Source organism: Macrobrachium rosenbergii, chromosome 39 (genome assembly GCF_040412425.1).
Source record: "Macrobrachium rosenbergii isolate ZJJX-2024 chromosome 39, ASM4041242v1, whole genome shotgun sequence".
Taxonomy (NCBI): domain Eukaryota; kingdom Metazoa; phylum Arthropoda; class Malacostraca; order Decapoda; family Palaemonidae; genus Macrobrachium; species Macrobrachium rosenbergii.
This window is the reverse complement of record NC_089779.1, coordinates 9870445-9890836: the sequence shown is the minus strand read 5'-3', so window position 1 is coordinate 9890836 and position 20392 is coordinate 9870445. Positions and strand designations below refer to the sequence as shown.

General features: G+C 37.3%; 1 protein-coding gene and 1 long non-coding RNA gene across 4 annotated transcripts in view; one reads left to right on the top strand and one right to left on the bottom strand.

The window, feature by feature from the left end:
- LOC136825731 (uncharacterized) overlaps positions 1-20392 on the bottom strand; it is a 583078-nt gene that overhangs the window by 450029 nt on the left and 112657 nt on the right. The window lies entirely within an intron of this gene.
- Positions 1-20392, top strand: part of tyn (trynity) — a 124003-nt gene that overhangs the window by 93260 nt on the left and 10351 nt on the right. For all 3 annotated transcript variants that reach the window (XM_067082491.1, XM_067082490.1, XM_067082492.1), the window contains exons 5-9: positions 11241-11362; positions 12074-12218; positions 15416-15528; positions 16201-16370; positions 16709-16764. In XM_067082491.1, the coding sequence (XP_066938592.1) occupies positions 11241-11362; positions 12074-12218; positions 15416-15528; positions 16201-16370; positions 16709-16764 (606 nt within the window). The remainder of the gene's footprint in view (positions 1-11240; positions 11363-12073; positions 12219-15415; positions 15529-16200; positions 16371-16708; positions 16765-20392) is intronic.

The following is a 20392-nucleotide window of genomic DNA, read 5'->3' as shown; positions in this document are numbered from 1 at the left end:
GTCATCCGAAACCCATCAAATGGGCTCCCGTGCCATTGCACATATCGTTTAGCGCTCAATCTTGGAGTCATCTTCGCAGCGAATCTTTCATCTTTCATAATGACTTCGAATGTTTTGCCATTGAAGAAACGTCACGGATCACAGCATCCGGATGCAATGAAGTGTCATAAAGAGAATCACAGACACCTGAATGCAAATGAAGATACGGCCAAAAAGGACGACACTTCGGATATATGACTATAATTTTCGTGGTGATTCCCAGCGGAAGTGGCTGGAGCTAATCGCTGATATAACCACAGGATATCACCAATCATGCGGATATGTTCCTTCCGAGGAGGTTAAATCATCTCGGTCCAAAGGGCCTATTCAGTCTTCAGATGGATACATGATCTGCATATGAAATTGTCCAAAGTGAATTCTGAAGTGCATTGGCCTCCCATTAGGCAATTACCAAAAGGAGATGTCATCTACTATCAGGATGGAGAAACATTTAGTTTTAAATCTTGTAATTATATGTGTTCGAACGTATATTCAACTACAGGTAACATCAAAACATTTATTCCAAAGAAATGAAACAGAATATAAATAAAATTGTCAATTATTAGGTTACATCACAGTTGATTGAAACGAATCTACCATTTCACAATAACGAAATGCAAAGGTATCTTTTTGACATAAAATCCCTTTACACCGTTTTCGCAACGCAAGAAGCACTAGAAAAATCTAATGATACATCCCTTTTCATCAAGTTACCCGTCAGGAACTCAAACAAACGTACTCATTTCCACCGATTGGTCGCAAGCTTTTTCTTTCCAAGGAGAAAACTGGATTGACTTACTTATCTATTACGAAAAGGAATGTGAATCAGAAGTCTGAAGATCAACCTTTACATCCTTCCATCACGCACAAAGTGCACATGCACACACACACACACACACACACACACACACACACACACACCAGAGAGTGACTGCTCTAACCACGACCAAATACGAAGACTTTTAATACCGGTTCCGTGACTGTTGGAAGGCCTTAATAACCCGGGGTGAATCACGACCCTATCAACAGAAGCAAAAGGTGGGTCTGGAGGTGGGGTGGGGTGGGGGGGGGGGGGTAGTGGTTGACTGGGAGTAGGGTGGGAAAATGTCATTAAGAGCAGAGAGTCTTCTCGCAAAAAGAAGGGTATCAGTTAGGGGGAATCTTGGCTATTCTGCGACAAAGATTGGCAAGAGATATTTCCTGTCTATTTTCTTTATCTTTCATTTGTTTCTTCCATATTCCAAAGATTTTCATCAATAACATCGCGAGATGACTGCGACAAAAAGGCGACCAAAACGTTTAACACCGGGAAAAACGTTCTGATGATCTCTAGAGCTTTCATTAGTTTCAATTACCAGCAATCTCTAAAGCTTTCATTAGTTTCAATTACTAGCAATCTCTAAAGTTTTCATTAGTTTCAATTACTATCGATCTCTAAAGGTTTCATTAGTTTCAATTACTAGCAATCTATAAAGCTTTCATTAGTTTCCATTACTATCGATCTCTAAAGCTTTCATTAGTTTCAATTACTAGCAATCTCTAAAGCTTTCATTAGTTTCAATTACTAGCAATCTCTAAAGCTTTCATTAGTTTCAATTACTAGTAATCTCTAAAGCTTTCATTAGTTTCAATTACTATCGATCTCTAAAGCTTTCATTAGTTTCAATTACTAAAGATCTCTAAAGCTTTCATTAGTTTCAATTACTATCGATCTCTAAAGCTTTCATTAGTTTCAATTACTAACGATCTCTAAAGCTTTTACTGGTTTCAATTACTAGCAGTCTCTAAAGGTTTCATTAGGTTCAATTACTATCGATCTCTAAAGCTTTCATTAGTTACAATTACTAACGATCTCTAAAGCTTTCATTAGTTTCAAACACTAACGATCTCTACAGCTTTCATTCGTTTCACTCAATGTTCCTAAGGGTACGTTCTTGAGAGAGAAAGAGAGATACTTTACCTCCCTTTGTAAGAGATTATTAGCAACGAACTACCTCATTTGCATCCTTTCAACTGGGTGGAAATTTTACCTGACAAGTTCATGGCTTTTTAGACAGCTTCCGTGCAAAAAATGCTCATTGCGAATGATAATAAATATAATCTAACAGTGGCTTTGGCACATCATCTGTATGGCATAATTACTCTAAAACAAACTGCATGGATTATACCCAAGCAATGCCCTATTGAAGAGTCACGTCTTCGCTTCAAGCGAAGCACGTAAGCACATTTCTTTCTGGGGCCAATGTTAGCAAAACAAATTGAAATCAAAAGCGAGATTTTCCACTGGCAAAAATAAAATAAACCGAGCCAGAAAACTACATTCAGAGGTCAGACGACCAAAATTTTAACGAGACACCTGTCACTATCATCAGCGCCCCAAGATATATCAACCACAGGACACACACACACACACATACACATACAAACGCACAAGGCAAACCCCACAAACCCTGCACAGTATTTCCCAACTGTAGGATAAAGACCACTCCTGACCTTTGATATATATCACTCCGAGCATTATGAAGCAATATTTCCACCTCTAGAGGAGACGAGGGTCATACTGACTAATGGACTGTGCTCCAAGCAAGCGTGACTTCGCCTCGAGACAGATGGCAGCCTGGACAGAGGAAGCTTCTGTTCGTCTTGACAGACGTCGTGAGGAGAGTACACAGGAAGCTGGTAATGACGCACGTCATTTCACAGGACGCGCAAATTGCCTCGGGTGCTTCTTCTTCTTCTTCCTTCTGCAAGGACACATCTCAAAACATCTTTTTACATTTTCTCTTCTGAAGAGCGATAGAACTCCGAAGGCGATAAAGCGCAATAATCAGCTAATTATGATGTGCAGCCATGTGCGTCACAACAGGAAGAGAACACTGAAAGTTTGCAGAAATCTCCCAATATGAAGCTCGGAGGCTTTAATTTCCGCTAAGTAAGGGTTCCGCGTCTGACAAATGCCAATTGCGAGCAACAAAGATAAATAAATTGCCCTTTGTCCAGCCACTGGGAACAGGCAATCACACTACACTCCAACGCGTAGACAAAACTCATCTCCTCAGGTATCCAGGTCCTACGATTGCCTTTCATCACGGGGTACCAGCTTAATCTATATATCATATAATATGCTTCATTATAATAGATATACATACTAGTCAACCAATATTAATGCCCCCAGACAAAACTATTTTATCATCACTCTCTAATTTTGATAATGCTTTCGGCTTGAAACAGAAAAATAGCAATATTAACTGTCGAAGAAACTAAACATTTTCACTATACTAGTAAAACTGAAAGAAGACACCAACATAGCCCCTTTTTTGGGGGTGATTCAACAAAGGATAAACAATCCTCTAGAATGAAAGCTCTAAATACTATTAGAAATAAGTAAGAGAACTCAAGCTGCAGCTGAAAGCCTTGAGATATGCAAATATAAATCGAAAAGGTTAAACGGCCAATGCTGCTTACTGATCTAAGGCGTTCTGAGATACAGATACAACTGAAGTTACGAAAAGATCGAATTCTTATTATTATTCAGAAGATGAACCCTATTCATGCGGAACAATCCCACAAGGACCACTGACTTGGAATTAAAGCTTCCAAAGAATATTGAGGTGTTCATTAGGAAGAAGTAAGAGAAGATAAAGGAAAATACAGAAAGAAGTGACCTCACTCATTAAAAACAAAAAATTAATTAATAAATATATATAAAAATATATTAAAATGCACAGAGAATAGTATTAACTTTTGAAATTCCAACAGCAAGACATCCTCAGTAGGGAGACTGTTCCACAGCCAAACGGTGTGAGGAATAAAGGACCTCTGGAACTGAGTATGGAGGCTATTACCAATAACATAAAAAATTATAAGTAAGTCTGGGAATGATTTATATATCACACCTCATAAGGAACAAAAAGCAAATAATACCGAAATGAAGTTCATTCGTTACCAAAAAAAAAAAAACCAACCAACTCTTGCCATTCTATTTCATTTCCATGATAAAACATTGCGCATCCAGTTCATATATAAACCACTTATAAGTGTTAACTGAAATGTAAAATCTATTAGGAACTTGTGACCTACTAGATTATATATATATATATATATATATATATATATATATATATATATATATATATATATATATATATATATATATATATATATATATATATACATACAGTACATAGGTATATATGTATGTATATATATGATATATATGTAATTCTAAAATTGCCTTACTAACCTCCTAAGTGTGCTTTTCCTATTTAACCTTCGACAAAGTCCAGCTTGTTTGTCTATTTATCTGGCAGGACTAAACAATACGTTATCTCCAGACTTTTACAAAAGTAAGGGACATTTTTTTTCCCTCAACCTTGGCGGAGGCTTGCTGTTTCCGAACGGTCTTGCAATTTTTATTCTTTTGTTGGTCGCAACGAGTCACGTCCAAACAGAAGCACAAGAAATTTACACTTCCTCTCCCTCTCACTTTACTGCGACAATAAATTTTGTGAATAAAGAGAAAAATAAAATCTGATGTTAAATGACGCGTTACCTTCGCCAGATAGAACGCATCGTGATCCACTTTTTGTTAATCTTTCTTATGAAGAGCTTTCATATATACGTACATATATGTATATGTGTGTGTATGTGTGTGCATATATATATGTATATATATACATATATATATATATATACAGTATATATATATATATATATATATATATATATATATATATATATATATATATATATATATATATATATATACATATATAATCTTCAACTGCTGTAACTTTTATACTGGCAGTGAAATTAAAGTAAATTGAGAGTATGAGGGGAAAAAACAAGCATTAAATGGAAAAATAAAATAAAAATGGGAGGTAGGCTAAGGTATAATTATGAAAAAACCAAGCAAGATTACGAGAAAAAAAAATATTACGTACGATTACGAGAAAAAACAAGTAAAAAACTTTTCTTAGATTATGAGAAAAACCAAGCAAAGAAAACCTTCACATATGATTATGAAAAAAGCAAAAAAAAAAGAGGAAAAATGTGTACCTTGAAGTTTTCCCACAGTATTACCTAAAGTCTCATTTACTATATACGTGCAAAACAAGAGAATTTACGACCAATTCTACTGATGCTAGGAGAGAGAGAGAGAGAGAGAGAGAGAGAGAGAGAGAGAGAGAGAGAGAGAGAGAGAGAGAGAGAGAGAAAATGGTATTTTTTAAGTTTTCCTCCATATAATTTATTTTCAAATAAAATCCTCAATTTTCAGCATTACCAGACAGATTTCCTCAGGAGAAATCACAAAATTAACACCATAAGAAAAAAAATCTCAAAAAAAAAAAAATCTTTCGCTTATTCACAAGATGATGTTATTCCCATTACACTTAAAATACGTATATTCTTCTTGTCCGTTAAGCTTATCAGCATGTATGTATGTATGTACATATGTATGTGTAAACATATATATATATATATATATATATATATATATATATATATATATATATATATATATATATATATATATATATATATATATATAAATTTCTGACTCGCATCAGGATCAACCCAGTTCTTTCAACTGAAAGGCAAGGGCGCTACCCACTAGGCCATTGTCCGAAATTTATTTGTGTTTCACACGTGATTGTGTGTTGATTATTTCTATATATATATATATATATATATATATATATATATATATATATATATATATATATAAAAGATAGATAGATTGATAGACAGATACGGCGATAGATAGATATTAACGTTTTATTGATAAAGAGCCAGAAAATATTAAGTTTTCAATGCCTTAAGTTTCGAGAAGGCATAATATGAATTCTCGCTTTGCGCCCGCCTTCATATTATGCGATGTCACGTTACCCTTCAGGTATAACGCTATAAATTCCACTCTTGCTAATTGGGATGAGAATCCATCCCGAAATTTGAGATTATTTACCTAACAAATCTCTTGTATTTTTGTTTCACGAAATGGATAAGAGATTGAAAGTAGTATATATATATATATATATATATATATATATATATATATATATATATATATATATATATATATATATATATATATAGCCTATATATATAATGTATATATATAATATACGGCAGAAAAAATATATCAATATTGACCATGTTACATCACATCGAACTCTACAACATTAACCACCTTTCTTTTCTAAACCCTCTCCAAAATAGGCTACTTGATTTTAAAGCGAATGTTCAAAGCAGTTTAATATCCAGGTATTTGGAGAAAGAAAGAAATTCGTCGAATGTAATTTACGCTAAAACGTCTTTTACTCAAAAATTCTTTCTAAACAGCCTGGGCTCCATTCATCCCCCTTTCGAACCGTTTCATTCATTCATGAATATTCAAGAGGTTTGGCTCACTGTAACTGTACCAGAGACTGATTCACAAACACGCCCATCCTGTAATTAGTCTTACGTAATAGAGGAACAGTCTTTATTAAGTAATGATCTGGAAAACTTAATGTCCTTAACTAGCCCAGGCCTGATGGAAATAAGATATAAAAAGAGAAACAATCTGAAAATTAGGGCTAAACTCCGAAGGTTAGAGATGGGTCTTTTCTTGAAAACAAATCCTACGTCATGGACAAACGAAAGTTGGGTAAGAATTCCGAAGCACGATACATTAAAAGTGACAAAATATTAGCGGCTCTTTTCCACAGAATTCCTTACCACCTCTCTTTACGTCGTGTCTCGGAGTGGGATAATATATAAAAACAATGACAAAGAAAGGGTAAAAAAAAAAAAAAAAAAAAAAAGTTGGATACAGTTTTTCAAGAAAATGAGACCAAACGCCAAATCCGATCACTGGCAGAGGAGTCCTTCTTGCTCTTCCGCGAGAGTCCTACAAAGAAGCAACAGGAAGCTCTTTTTCTGGTCCACAGATCTCACTTCCGAGCGACAGGCGGTTCAACGTTCCTCGGGCTGGTTAAATCTAACAAACATTGTTTTCTGTTAGACAGACAAGTCTTCGTTAATACTATTCCCACAAATCAACTTGGGGAGAGAGAGAGAGAGAGAGAGAGAGAGAGAGAGAGAGAGAGAGAGAGAGAGAGAGAGAGAGAGAGAGAATTATCGACACTTTAATACTTTACTAGTAAACAAAACATTTTATTAATAATTTTTGTATATCTATTCTACTCATACCTGATAAAAACTACCTGATAAAAACGGAGAGAGAGAGAGAGAGAGAGAGAGAGAGAGAGAGAGAGAGAGAGAGAGAGAGATACTTTAATACTTTCTAATAAACAGAACGTTTTATTAATTATTTCTGTATATCTGTTCTACTCACACCTGCTATAAACAGAGAGAGAGAGAGAGAGAGAGAGAGAGAGAGAGAGAGAGAGAGAGAGAGAGAGAGAGAGAATAATCGACACTTTAATACTTTCTAATAAACGACAAAGTTTTATTAATCATTTTTGTATATCTGTTCTACTCACACCTACTAAAAACAGAGAGAGAGAGAGAGAGAGAGAGAGAGAGAGAGAGAGAGAGAGAGAGAGAGAGAGAGAGAGAGAGAGAGAGAGAAACGCAACACAAAAGGGGAGGGTGAAGACAACGATCGAACACATAAAACAATACAACTTTTATATCATACAGACAACATAAATTATTTCCCATTTTATATTGCACTTCAACCAAGTAAAGTACCTACGCACACGCACACGCACACGCGCACACACACACACACAAGAAATTCAACTCTAGTACCTCAATTCCCCCCCCCCCCAAATAACCTAAATGAGGCACATACAGATCACTTCCTTCCTACGATTATACCGCTCCACACTCGCGACACATATCTGCCCCCATCGACGCCTAACCCGCGATTTTCTGGGCCATACATGTCTGCTCACCTTTTTAAAAAAAAAAACGGGCCATACCTGATTCTTCAGAGCTCATAGCTTTCTGTAATTGTAATTCCTTAACTCGAATCATCTGCTATCTAGGGCGGGGGATTGCCGAGTCTGGAAAATAGCATAGCATTAGCTTCACTTAGCGGCCCAACTCCCTGATGGATGATGCGGGAGAAACCTAGTTTATATTTTCTTAATATGTGTGTTTCAAGAATTGTATTTCTTTGTATAACAAGTGGTGCAATTCTATGGAAAAAAATATCAGCTGTATCTTGTGCTTCATTAACCCACCTGTTATTTCACTGTAAGCAAAATTAATTGCTAAACTAAATTACAGATTGGATCTCGTTTGGCAACACAATTTAAGGAATAACATTAGCAAAGCACCCGGCAAATAAGCAAACAACAGTGAACGATATTCATTATTCATATATGATATGACCCGTGATAACTCTTTAATAAATACACATGTAAACGATCTCAGTAACGAAACAATGGAACGAAAACAAAATAGCTTGATGAATCGAGTTAAGATAACCAAACAGGTTATTACTGCGTTCTCACGAAAATCGACCACTTACCACCTAAGAGACGGCATCGACAACGATTTGTCGTCGAAGAGTCGACATCAATCCGCAGTTACTGACACCAGTGAACCGAGACTTTCCTTAAAATGGAATCATCGCTAAAATTAGGCCGTGTCTGGAACATCGTGGTCGACGGACCAAGAGAAATAGGACAGTGTTTCCCAACTGGGAGGTTTCTCCTCTTCGCGTCAATGGAAGAGAAGATGGCACTCAGAGAGAGAGAGAGAGAGAGAGAGAGAGAGAGAGAGAGAGAGAGAGAGAGAGAGAGAGTTTCCAGAACGGTTACCGAAAATACCGTAGGAATGTATCGGTTACTTCAAACTTTCTTAAAAAGTAAGGTGCATCCGTTTTTTCAACTTCCGCAGAAATATACTTGGGAATACAATTTGCCTAATTGATTCTCCTTGTCAAAATATAACAATATCTAATCGCTTTCACGTGTGACGTACGCTTACCGTGACTGACAACTAAATATCCGTTGCATATATACATATATCACATGGATTAGTAGCTTAATGCTGACCTGCATACTGAAGGGCGAGATGGGTTTCTTAAAGAAAGTTCCTTAATGGTAAGTGTAGCAACTTGGTAATCATTAAATGACAGAACCGTTCTCCGGACTCTAGACTCCAGGTGCCTGATCGAGGCAACACGGCGACCATACACTCACACAACTCTCATTTAATTGTCAAATACGCCATCAAAGCATATATCAATAGTATGTTCAAGTCGACGACATTCAATTACATGTCCCCAGAATGTTTTATATATACACACAACTGCCATGTTGTCTCCGGATGTACACGACTACTGGAATACAAAAAGTGAATCATACTGTAAGTACAAACCTGAATTAATGCTCGTTCATATGTTTTGCAAAAAAAATGTATTTTAGATTTTATTTCATTTTCATTTCATGGATCGCTTAGTACACTTTTATACATAAATTTACCTTCCACTCTGAGAAAGGTACTCACGCAACATTATCCCCACTTCTCGGCCTGTCTTTCAAGTTAAGAGGCAACAAAAACTGCCACTCTTGACAACATGGGAAGAAGAAGACCCGTCTAACGGCTCACAACCACAGTGATGTGAGTTTGAGTGCCAATCCGTGCATTCATAAAATATGTTAAATGGCGCTCTAGTGATAAAAAACGCAAAGGCTGCAAGGGGGGGCTACTTAAAAAACATGAAAGTTCGTTCATCCTTCTCGTTCCCACCATTACGGAGGCGTAATCACAACCAGGATAACACTTCTGAAATCTCATTACAGCGTCCCGCTACGTCTCTCAAAATTTCAATTATACATGGGCAGTTTTTTTTTTTTTTTTTTTTTTTGGGGAGGGGGGGCGGGGCGTTTCCTAACCGCTGAAGTTCACCTGTTTGAGCCTCAGCTTCGTGTCGTACATTTTAGTAACCCTGAAGGGAGAAGTTCACGTCACTGAAAATGCTCAAATTGGCATTTACAAGTGTGTGTGTGTGTGTGTGTGTGTGTGTGTGTGTGTGTGTGTGTGTGTGTGTGTGTGTGTGTGTGTGCAGATCAAGTGAGGCTTTATGCCAGCATGGGCTCTTGATCCTTGAGCAGCCCAAGACGCCACTGACATTATAAACTCTAGTCCTTATTTCACGTCATGCACTGTAGAATACCCGACAAGGAAAGATGGACAGGAAACCAACAAAGAGGTGTTGTTTTGTTTTGCGATTCCGCCCCCGTTCGTCGACTGTTCTTGGCTTTTAAATAACAATTAGCCGCAGGGCGTACGCAAATGTAAGTGGGTCGTGGGCGTTAGACGTGAGGAAGAGAACAATTATCCATAGCAGAATTTCAAAGTACATTTCTTTCATCTTCGCAGTGAATGGTTTTACTCCAGATCCCGCCCTTTCACCCGCGGCTCCGAACACTTCTACCTGTGTTTTATGAAGAAATTGCATAATTATCACGTTCAAAGAGCAATTACGTGCAACTGCAAGTCACGATTACGGCTCGCTTATAATGTTTTCAAGGAATGAACGCTGAATCTATCCACAGTAGGAGCCTTACCGTAGGCTGAACTGGATTTATAGTTGCAGTGAATTTTTCTTCTATTTACAAAGGTCACAGATTCCTTTCTTCGTGTACTGAGGCTTACTGAGGAACAGAACTCCCAACATTTTTAGCTTTAGGCGTTACAAAACAGGGAAAACAGCAGACAAGCAAATTTATATTTAAATATGCAATGAAGTTTAACAGAAAAATAGGCTCTCATGTAGGAAAGCCTAATTCCTCTCAAGAAAGGTAGGAGCAACATAAAGCCTGCGACATCATCGTGCTTTTTATGAGATATGGCAGACAGAGGAGGAAGACTTAATTAATATAATAAGTTAATTCTCTGCACAACAGAGACATCTCGTGGTAAACTTGACTGCAGAAAATTTGTTCTCAACCAAAGAACAGAGAGAACTGCTACAATATGTTCTAGCATTTAAAAGTCCCGGAAAAAATAAAAATGGTCGTTCTTAATTTAAAATATATAAAAAAAAAATATATCAAACAGAAAATTCCTTTTAAATAAATGTCCTAAAGTTTCGGCAGAATATCATGATGAGTAACTGCTTGATACTGACATATCATTTATTACATGCTCAAGCGACCCTCCATTTACTGAATACAATACGTATTATGACAGCCCGTCTTTTTATAACATCTTGAATTTTCTTTCATTTATTGCAGACAAAGTGTGCAACAGACCCTGGACGTTTGAGAGAGTTCCTAACAAGATGATCAGAGGTCTCGACAACGCTCTCATCTTCACATCCACCAAAGAGGCCTGCCTGGCATCTTGTCTCAACGAGGTAGGAGAATAACGAGTTCCTATTTACTTTTCCCCTCTGGGCGTATTATTCAAGCACGAAGCCTACACTAGTTAAGTAATTTCTCCCACTGCAAAATCCTTTCGATCTCCCTTCCATCAATTACTTTTACGACCACGTTCAGAAGCAAATCTTGAAAGCTTCGTAAAACGTTCACACAAAAGATCAATTGGTAATTTGTAATCTTTTTATTTAATTTGGTTTCCTTGTGCTTGCTCGTGTTTAAATGGTAAAGAAATCTGCTAAACTCCTCAAAAACAATGTGCCATTTAATTTGGTCTCCTTGTGCTTGCTCGTGCTTAAATGGTAAAGAAATCTGCTAAACTCCTCAAAAACAATGTGCCATTTAATTTGGTCTCCTTTGTGCTGCTCGTGCCCATGGTAAAGAAATCTGCTAAACTCCTCAAAAACAATGTGCCATTTAATTTGGTCTCCTTGTGCTTGCTCGTGCTTAAATGGTAAAGAAATCTGCTAAACTCCTCAAAAACAATGTACCATTTAATCTGGTCTCCTTGTGCTTGCTCGTGCTCAAATGGTCAAGAAATCTGCTAAACTCCTCAAAAACAATGTACCAGAATCAAGTGAAATGCCTGGAACGAAATCGTATTTCCACTTCCCCTCGAAGGCCCAGCCATCTTGAAAAGTGGTTACAGTATTTCAGTATTAACCGAGATCTTTGTTTCTCTCACACAGCGACGTTTCATTTGCCGCAGTGCCGAATACAACTACGTGACCCTCCAGTGCCACCTGAGCGAGCACGACCGCCGCTCTGTGACAGAAACTGTGGAAATGGTCGACGTCCAGGGAGTCGATTTCTTCGAGAACCTCTGTCTTGGATGTAAGTTGTTACTCACAGTGGAAAAGTGGGTAGTAAGTACTAATGCATTATGTGTAAAAGTAACTCTCATACCTACGTACACACAAACATTAGCTACTATCATGGTTTAGGATACGATCTACAGACACAGGGAATGCTAAGAATCCTAACTTTGATACTTTCATATGGGAATACCAGTCCTGGATTTTATGAATTACATACGAAAAAATAACATACTAAATAAGCAGAAATCTTCCTCTTTGCTGTTCGGTATGATTAAACATCTAAAAAAAAAAAAAAAAATCCATCCTCATATGTTTCGGACACAAATCCTTCCATATGGGAGAATCTCACTTTGAAGTTATGAATTACAAGCGAAAAAATAACATACTAAATACACAAGAATCTTCCTCTTTGCTGCTCGGTATGATTAATTATCTCAAGAAAAAACACTTATATAAATTCTATCCTCAAATTTTCCCGACATGAACCTTCCATATGGGAATCTGTCTTGGAAGTTATGAATTGTAGACGAAAAATTAACATACTAAATATACAGGAATCTTCCTCCTTGCTGTTTGGTATGATTAAGAATCTAAAGAGAAAAACATACTTAAATTCCAACCTCATACATTTCGGACATGAACCTTCCATATGGGAATCTCGGTCTTGGAAGTTATTAATTACAGACGGAAAAATAAAATACTAAATAAACACGAATCTTCCTCCTTGCTATCTGATACAATTAAACACCTAAAAAACCTCAAATTCCATTCCCAAATGTTCCGGTCACAAACCCAATTAAATAAATAAGGTGCTGAGAACAAGATGCCCGAGACAAGAGAAGTTCAGACTTCCTGAGAGCAGTGTTCGACAGCATCTCCATCAACTTGCCCGAGATGGAACTAAACTTCGGGAAGATAATGGGCGTATCTAAACAGGTTCTTCTGTCGTAACTACGACTGGATTCTCACGCAACCCGCTGTTTTCGTCAGAGCTGTCACCAGGGATGTCTGCTACTTAGCTGCCATTTTATCACCTAAACCTAACTCATGAAATGATGAATTAGTGATGCACGAATGTAGAGAATTAATTAACAGCTGTTACCAATTATCTATAACTAATCACAACTAATTTACAATTTACTCTTCGTATGGAAAAGAAATTTTTTTTCTATCGATTCGCTTTCCAACAGCTACTGTAAATGCCATTATAAAAACGTCCATTGCTGTTGTTATATTGCTAATGTTACATTTAAAACGAAGCTATTACAGTTACGAGAAACAGATGATTACAACAAAACCCGTAAGAACACCATTTGAACAAAGTCGATATAATCTTAAACTAATTTCGGCTCCTGTCAACAACCTAATTACCTGAAATAAACTGAAGTCCCGGAACGGTAATTACGATCATTATTCGGAGTACTGATTGCGCTCATTATTTCCGTCACGGTAATCACATCAATCTGACAGTAAAAGTCCACACTATAGATGATGGCAAAACGCCCGAACGGGAAAACACACAGATCACCCACTTACGAAAGAAAAAGAGAAATGAAGAAATATAAAATAAAAATAAAAAAAAAAAGCTAATACCGAATGCGGACTTAACGGACTCGCACTTTCTCTATCTTGGAAGAATCTTTCGGCCCGTGATATCGCCTCAGGAAGGATGACAAGCCACTTGAGAAGTCGTCCTCCGGGGGTGGCGATTGCTGTCTGAACGTGTCCGTCGAGGAGCGTTCCACCTTCTAAAGCTCATGATTCTGTTGCGAATACGGGAGCATTCGGGGTTGTAATTGTGTGCACCGCAGCACTAGCGGATCCAGGGGTGGGGGGCCTCGGCATGTGGCCCCCCCTTGAAAAATAATGATAAAATAATAATATTGAAGATTTAGATAACATACATAAATTTAAAAATGGGGAAAAATTTTTAAAAATCGATTAAAGAATATATATATATATATATATATATATATATATATATATATATATATATATATATATATATATATATATTGTATATATATTATGTATAATATGAGAGTTGGTGGCGCCCCCACATGACATTTTTCTGGATCCGCTAGTGTGTGCACGTATAAGTTTTCTTCTCTAATTCTCTCTTACTGCTGGAGTCGAAAAATTAAAATACACTGACTTTTCTTTATTCTAGTATTCTCCTCTCTCTCTCTCTCTCTCTCTCTCTCCTCTCTCTCTCTCTCTCTCTCACTCTCTCTCTCTCTACTCCACTGCTGCTGCGACAACTCATTCACAATCACTTCAATGTCACTTTCCTAAGAGACACCTGAAAGGAATCCTTGTCCCTCTTAGATTGGAATCATATAAGCATGTTTCTGCCTTTTTTTTTTTATCATCTTCCAGCTAAACTTCGCACCAAACAGCCATTATTAAACGCCAGTGTGATATCAGTTTTCAAGATTTTGTAAAATAAATATGACTGTCATGCGAGACTTGAATTCTACAAAACTAAATTTAAAAAAAAAAATGCAGGTCCAAATTCTAGCAACAACATCCAAAATTCTTCATACTTCGTGATCCGTTTCTCGCCTTCTGAAACTAGAGACAGGCTCAGCAGAGACGGACAGTCCAACGTGGCAGTTTTCTAGGCTAAAAAGATCATTATTGTAGACACTAAAAGCTCGACTTGGTCAGGTTGCCAATTTAGGGACGAGATCGGTCCCACTATTACGCGAGAGACGCCTGTTCTAACGGGGGAAAGACTTTTTTTTTTTGGTGCTCGTCGCGTCTCCTGCTTTTTGCATGGCTGACGAACAATTGACTGTAATCAAATTTTTCTCCCTCTCGTGACCGCGCCGTCTTAATTTCCGCCCCCGGTTTTCGTGACGAGACACATTTGACGAAAACTTGTGCTTACAAACGCCATGTCGACTGGACGAAATGATTTTCGGCAGGTGACACATGTCATCTAAGTAATCTAAGTAATCTTCCCATGAAATCACCTGCAGGGAGGGAATACCATGACAAATCAAAAAGAGAAGAGGCCTCTTTGTTAAACAGGGAAGGAAATCAAAAGCATCCATGTTTTACTTCTCAGTGAACATTTCCAATTGCCTTTGCAGTGACAGCTAGAGTTGTTCGAATGATAACTGCAGCGCATCACTTTAAAAGGCGCATTTCACGTTACATTTCATCACTCTGAGATGGCTAAAAGAGAAAAATCTTCTTCCTTTGCAGCCTCAGAATCTTGCCAGGGAGAGCGCGATTACATTGAGCCCCAGTTCGGAGTGCCAGTGGACAGAGTGTCACACTACGTAGATATGCACTATTACGTTGATAAGGAACTCATGGTAAGTATAATATTATTTGGTACCGAGCAAAAAAAAATTAATAAGGAAAAGATGTCAAGATAACCGAATGCAGATTGTCACGCACGTGTTAGTGAATTACTTTTCCCAGTGATTTTTTTTTTATTTTGTTTAAAATAAGAATACTTCATGATGCTGATATTTTTATTAAATATATCTACTGCATAGATCTCTGCGTGGTATCTAAATATAGAAGGTATAAACTAACGATAGACCAAAAATAATTATCGATTGTTACTATGATTTAGGGGTTCATACTAGGTGAAAAGGAATGCAAAACGCCTAATTCCCCATGAAAATTTCTTTTAATCATACTGGAGAATCGCAATACCAGTACCTTACAAAGTTATTTCAACAAGAACTAAAAAGTTGTTGAACCTCAGACATTAAAAAAAAACTGCCAATGTCATTATTATATTCAATAGCGAATGACATAAAGAAACACACGTTACTCAAGAAAACTATAAACTGAAATTGACAAAGAAGTGGGACAAGCCTGTTGATCAAAATGTGGACAGATCAGAGGTCCTCCAAAAATAACGGTTATGACAACAAACGACACGAAATATCAATAAAAACATAATAAAGGTTGAATGTCTCAAAACTTCCACATTCAGTTAATAAGACCCAAATACTCCCCTTGCATTCGTAAAGGCCAACAGCGACGCAGCTTGCAAGAGAGCGTGTGAGATCGAAAACGAGTTCCTCTGCAGGTCCTTCCTCTACAAGGGTCCCCCGACGGGAAACTCCTACAATTGCCAGCTCTTCCACCTCGACCACTACACGCTACCCGACGGCCCATCTACATTCCTCTCTACGGACAGGTAAAGATGAAACGCAGTTTCAGTACGTGGAACGGTAAATATTCGATAATCCACGATTACAAAACTAATGATATTACTGCGCAAAGTTTAGACTTGTTTTGTACTTTTCTTCGAGTGATGGTCTTGAGATCTCTAACTAAATCATTTACTCTCTATCGCAATATGTAATCCATTCCATTAAATATGACAGGTCGTAGGTAGATCATAAAAATAAACATCAAGTTTGATTCCCGTCTAAGCCCAGTTTCATTTACAACATTCACAGGACTAGAATAAGGAAATAAATCAGAATTTTAACAGCAGAAATTTTAATTTCTCACATTTTGCATTTCCCACAGACCACTCCTGGACAACGGTGAACGCACTGGCACCTACTACGAGAATGCCTGCAAGAGTGAGTACTTCAATATCCCTGTAATATCAACACCAACTTACCAATAAAAAAAGGATAAACAAGAATGTTTTCCTGCAATGACTTGTAGTTCAATTAGCAGTAGTCTGAATATCGACTGCATGTAAGTTATTCAGCATGTATAACAAACTTCAGTGCAGTTTGAGAAATAATTCACAAGTGCTATGAATGCTAAATTTCAATATAGTTAGCCATGTAGCTTTAGTATTGTAAATCATTATGCATATAATACGACAACAGATGCAAATAATTAGTAAGAGCTTACAATATTTAATGCACCAGATAGAGTTGATTTTAGAGGGATCACACACACAGCCTATTGTATGCAGTTACACAACCTGCTTTGTATTGCACAAACTTGTAGATAAATTCCTGCAGTTCAAAACAAGTTACAGGAAATTTGAGTGTATTTACATTCTACAGTCACCGATAATAATCCGACACAAATCGCTGATTAAGAGCTACAGCATTTGTCATAATGCAAGTACTTAATCTTTAGACTTGAAAACAATGACAGACAACGCCACCTCACTTTAATTCTCAAATGACAAACAACTCCGTCTAACTTGCATTCTCCTTTGACAGACAAATCTAACTTGAATTCTCTTCAAATGGTATCCTCAGGACTACTTTCTCCTCGTCATAACATATTTTTACTAACATATAAGTAAAAGAACTTCATTTCCTATAAGCTTTCCTATCATTTCTCTAAATATTTTTCCCTGTGTTCGTCTACAGATTTAGCAACACCTGAACTTGCACTGCACTAACCACATAAGATGTTTTCTCTTTATTCTGGAAAACTTAGAACAACACTACAAGTCCAACACGTCCATGACAAACTCTACCCTCTATTTCTCTTTATGAAACCTGCCAAATATTCTATCAGTACGATCTAAGTTTACCTCCAGAGGCTTTTGGGAACTACTGAATGTTACACCATACATTCGAGGCTGATGAAAATGCACAACCATACTGACAAAAGGCCCTTTCTATCACTATGCTAACTGTCAACACCACTTCATGTTTCCTAAACTATTAGTTAATTTAACTTGGCACTGATAATGCACTTGTGCTCTTTAACTTCCTAAAATCTGTACCTGTGTTTGCCTTGTATTCCACAAATTTACTAACCATACTAACCACATCTGCATGGAATTGCTTGTTTCAGAATCATAACAGAAGACACATAAATAAGTAATAAAAAATACTTTCCAAAAACCACCAGACAACCACATTCTTTGACTGCCCTCCACTGACCATTCCCTTTGACCTCACATGACCTTGCAGACTCGAGGGATAATATGATCTGTAAGCAGGTGACCACCAGAGACAATCGATATATAACTCAGATCATGTGTTTTGACAAGGCATCCATCTCACGCCAAGTCAACATCGAGGGAGTTGAGATGCTCGGTAAGACTTCGGACTGAATCCCTCAATGGCTGATGTATCTATCACTCGGAAGACTCATTATTTCCTTTGTGGCTGGTAGGCTCGGTTGAGACTTGGGAGCAACTCCTCTTGGCAAAATACTCTGGCTCTTCGTCTGTTCAGGCGGCTGAAAAACGAATCACTCTTTCTTTATCTTGGCTACCTATTGTCATGTCACATCCTTGATTACTGTTGATATATGGTTCAAGCTACGACTTTCAAGGCAAATGGAATTTCAGCTTTTTTGGTTCTCCATAAGTTATCAAAGACTGATTAGCAGGAACTATCAATCCGACGACTTTGACGGTGCTGTGTGTAAATCATATCTAGTTACTTTCCTCTTGCAAAATTCTTCATTACCTGGACTTCTAAAGGAACTCTTGACAGAAAACGGACTACTCTTGTTAAAAAAGTAACCAAAATCTTTTTCTTCATCTTAGAGTGTATTTCATATGCTGTGGATCCCTACTTCGGTACCTGTAACTTCCATACGCTGCTAGTAACGGCATTTTTATCTGAACACTAAATTTCCCATATCAGTAGCATTCCTTTTGCATGCATGACTGTCATACAACTACCACTGTGAAGCGCACCAAAAAATGACAAGTGGAAAATAGTAGGATAAGAATTGAGCCGACTATCCTTAGAAACAAACAAAAGATGGGTTACTTTTGGCTAATTTCACATCAGAATTTGAAAGTTTGGCGTAGTTTACAAATCTGATTCTTGAAATACATTAGAAAACAATTCGCAGTTCTCCAGCGCACAAATTACCTTTACAAGGCAAAAGGCATTCTAGCAATAATCGACCAGGGCACAAAAAGTAGGTACATTGCTAATTCAAAGCTAAATTTCTATGTGGTTTCTCATATTACCTTTATCTTATTATAAAAAGGATACAATGGCATCAAGATTCATTGAATTTTCGGACAATGAAACAACTGTGATGACAAAAATAGGCAAAAAAACAAAACACCTAACAACTTTTCCCCATTTTTTCCCTTACTTTGCAATCACTTACGTTACTGAAAAAGCCTGGTCATTAAGTGCAACAGTCCCACAACAGTATTTCTCTGCAAAACCTGCTATGTCAATGAAGTTTAAATAACATTTCCCTCATCTCTAACGAAATGCTTCTACCCAAGCCACTGAAAAACCTGATGTTCTGTTTAATTTTCGCCGAAATACCATCACGTCTGCTCAAGGAAAAACTCGGTCCCTCCACACCACTTGTTAATTCACCAAAGTTCTAAAAATTTCCTCCTTTTGCGAAGCAGCGCTTCATAAAAGGAGGACTTCCTCTCCTCCCCCACAGCAGTCCCACTAGCCCTTTTTTGACGTGCCCACGTTAACCTCTGTGAAAGCACAGTCGAATGAAAGCGAACCTTTGAAAGATTTGAAAATGATTTACTCTTGATTGCACAGCTAAAATCCCTATGAAATCTAAAGCATTCAAAAAGGTTAAATCCAACAAAATTTTATTAATAATTTAAGATGATAAATATGGGACTTCGTAAAACTGTATGTAACGCGTTAGCCTGTTTTTATTTTACAGGTGAATTCAAAGTAAAAATCGATAAAAAAAAAATAGAACTGCTTTCTCAGGTTACTGAACGGCTGAATTCCCATTCTACTTAGAGCAATTATTCATATTTCAGTTGCATAAAGGTCTATTGACTCCACATAATTACAATTAATACAAAAATGACAGAATCATGCGTCAACAGGTGTCATTCTTCAGTGAAACGTACTCATTTTTACTTGACCATCATGCACAGGTATTTCAAAAGATCTAGTGAGGAATCGGCTATCAGAACGGCTGGTGGTTTCATAGCAAAACAATAATGAAACAACACAGTGCACGAGAGACCTGTGTTCGGATAGCCATCTGCGAGATTTGAAGCAAAATGCCACGTCATGTCAACCTACCCAAACGTTTTTCTTCCCTCTCCAATATCCAAGCACTTTTCACTGTCCAGTTCTGTACATAGACTTCCAGTGACTGCTTTGAGCGTTATTGATCAACCGAACTAGACTGTTTTCATTCAATCAAAACCATTTTGAGTGCTGTTCTTGCATGTGCCATGGGCAGGTTTAAAAGTGCAGTGCATGATACAAAGCATGATGAGTTTATGGTGAACATGTATGTATGCATGTATGTATAAATAAAAAAAAA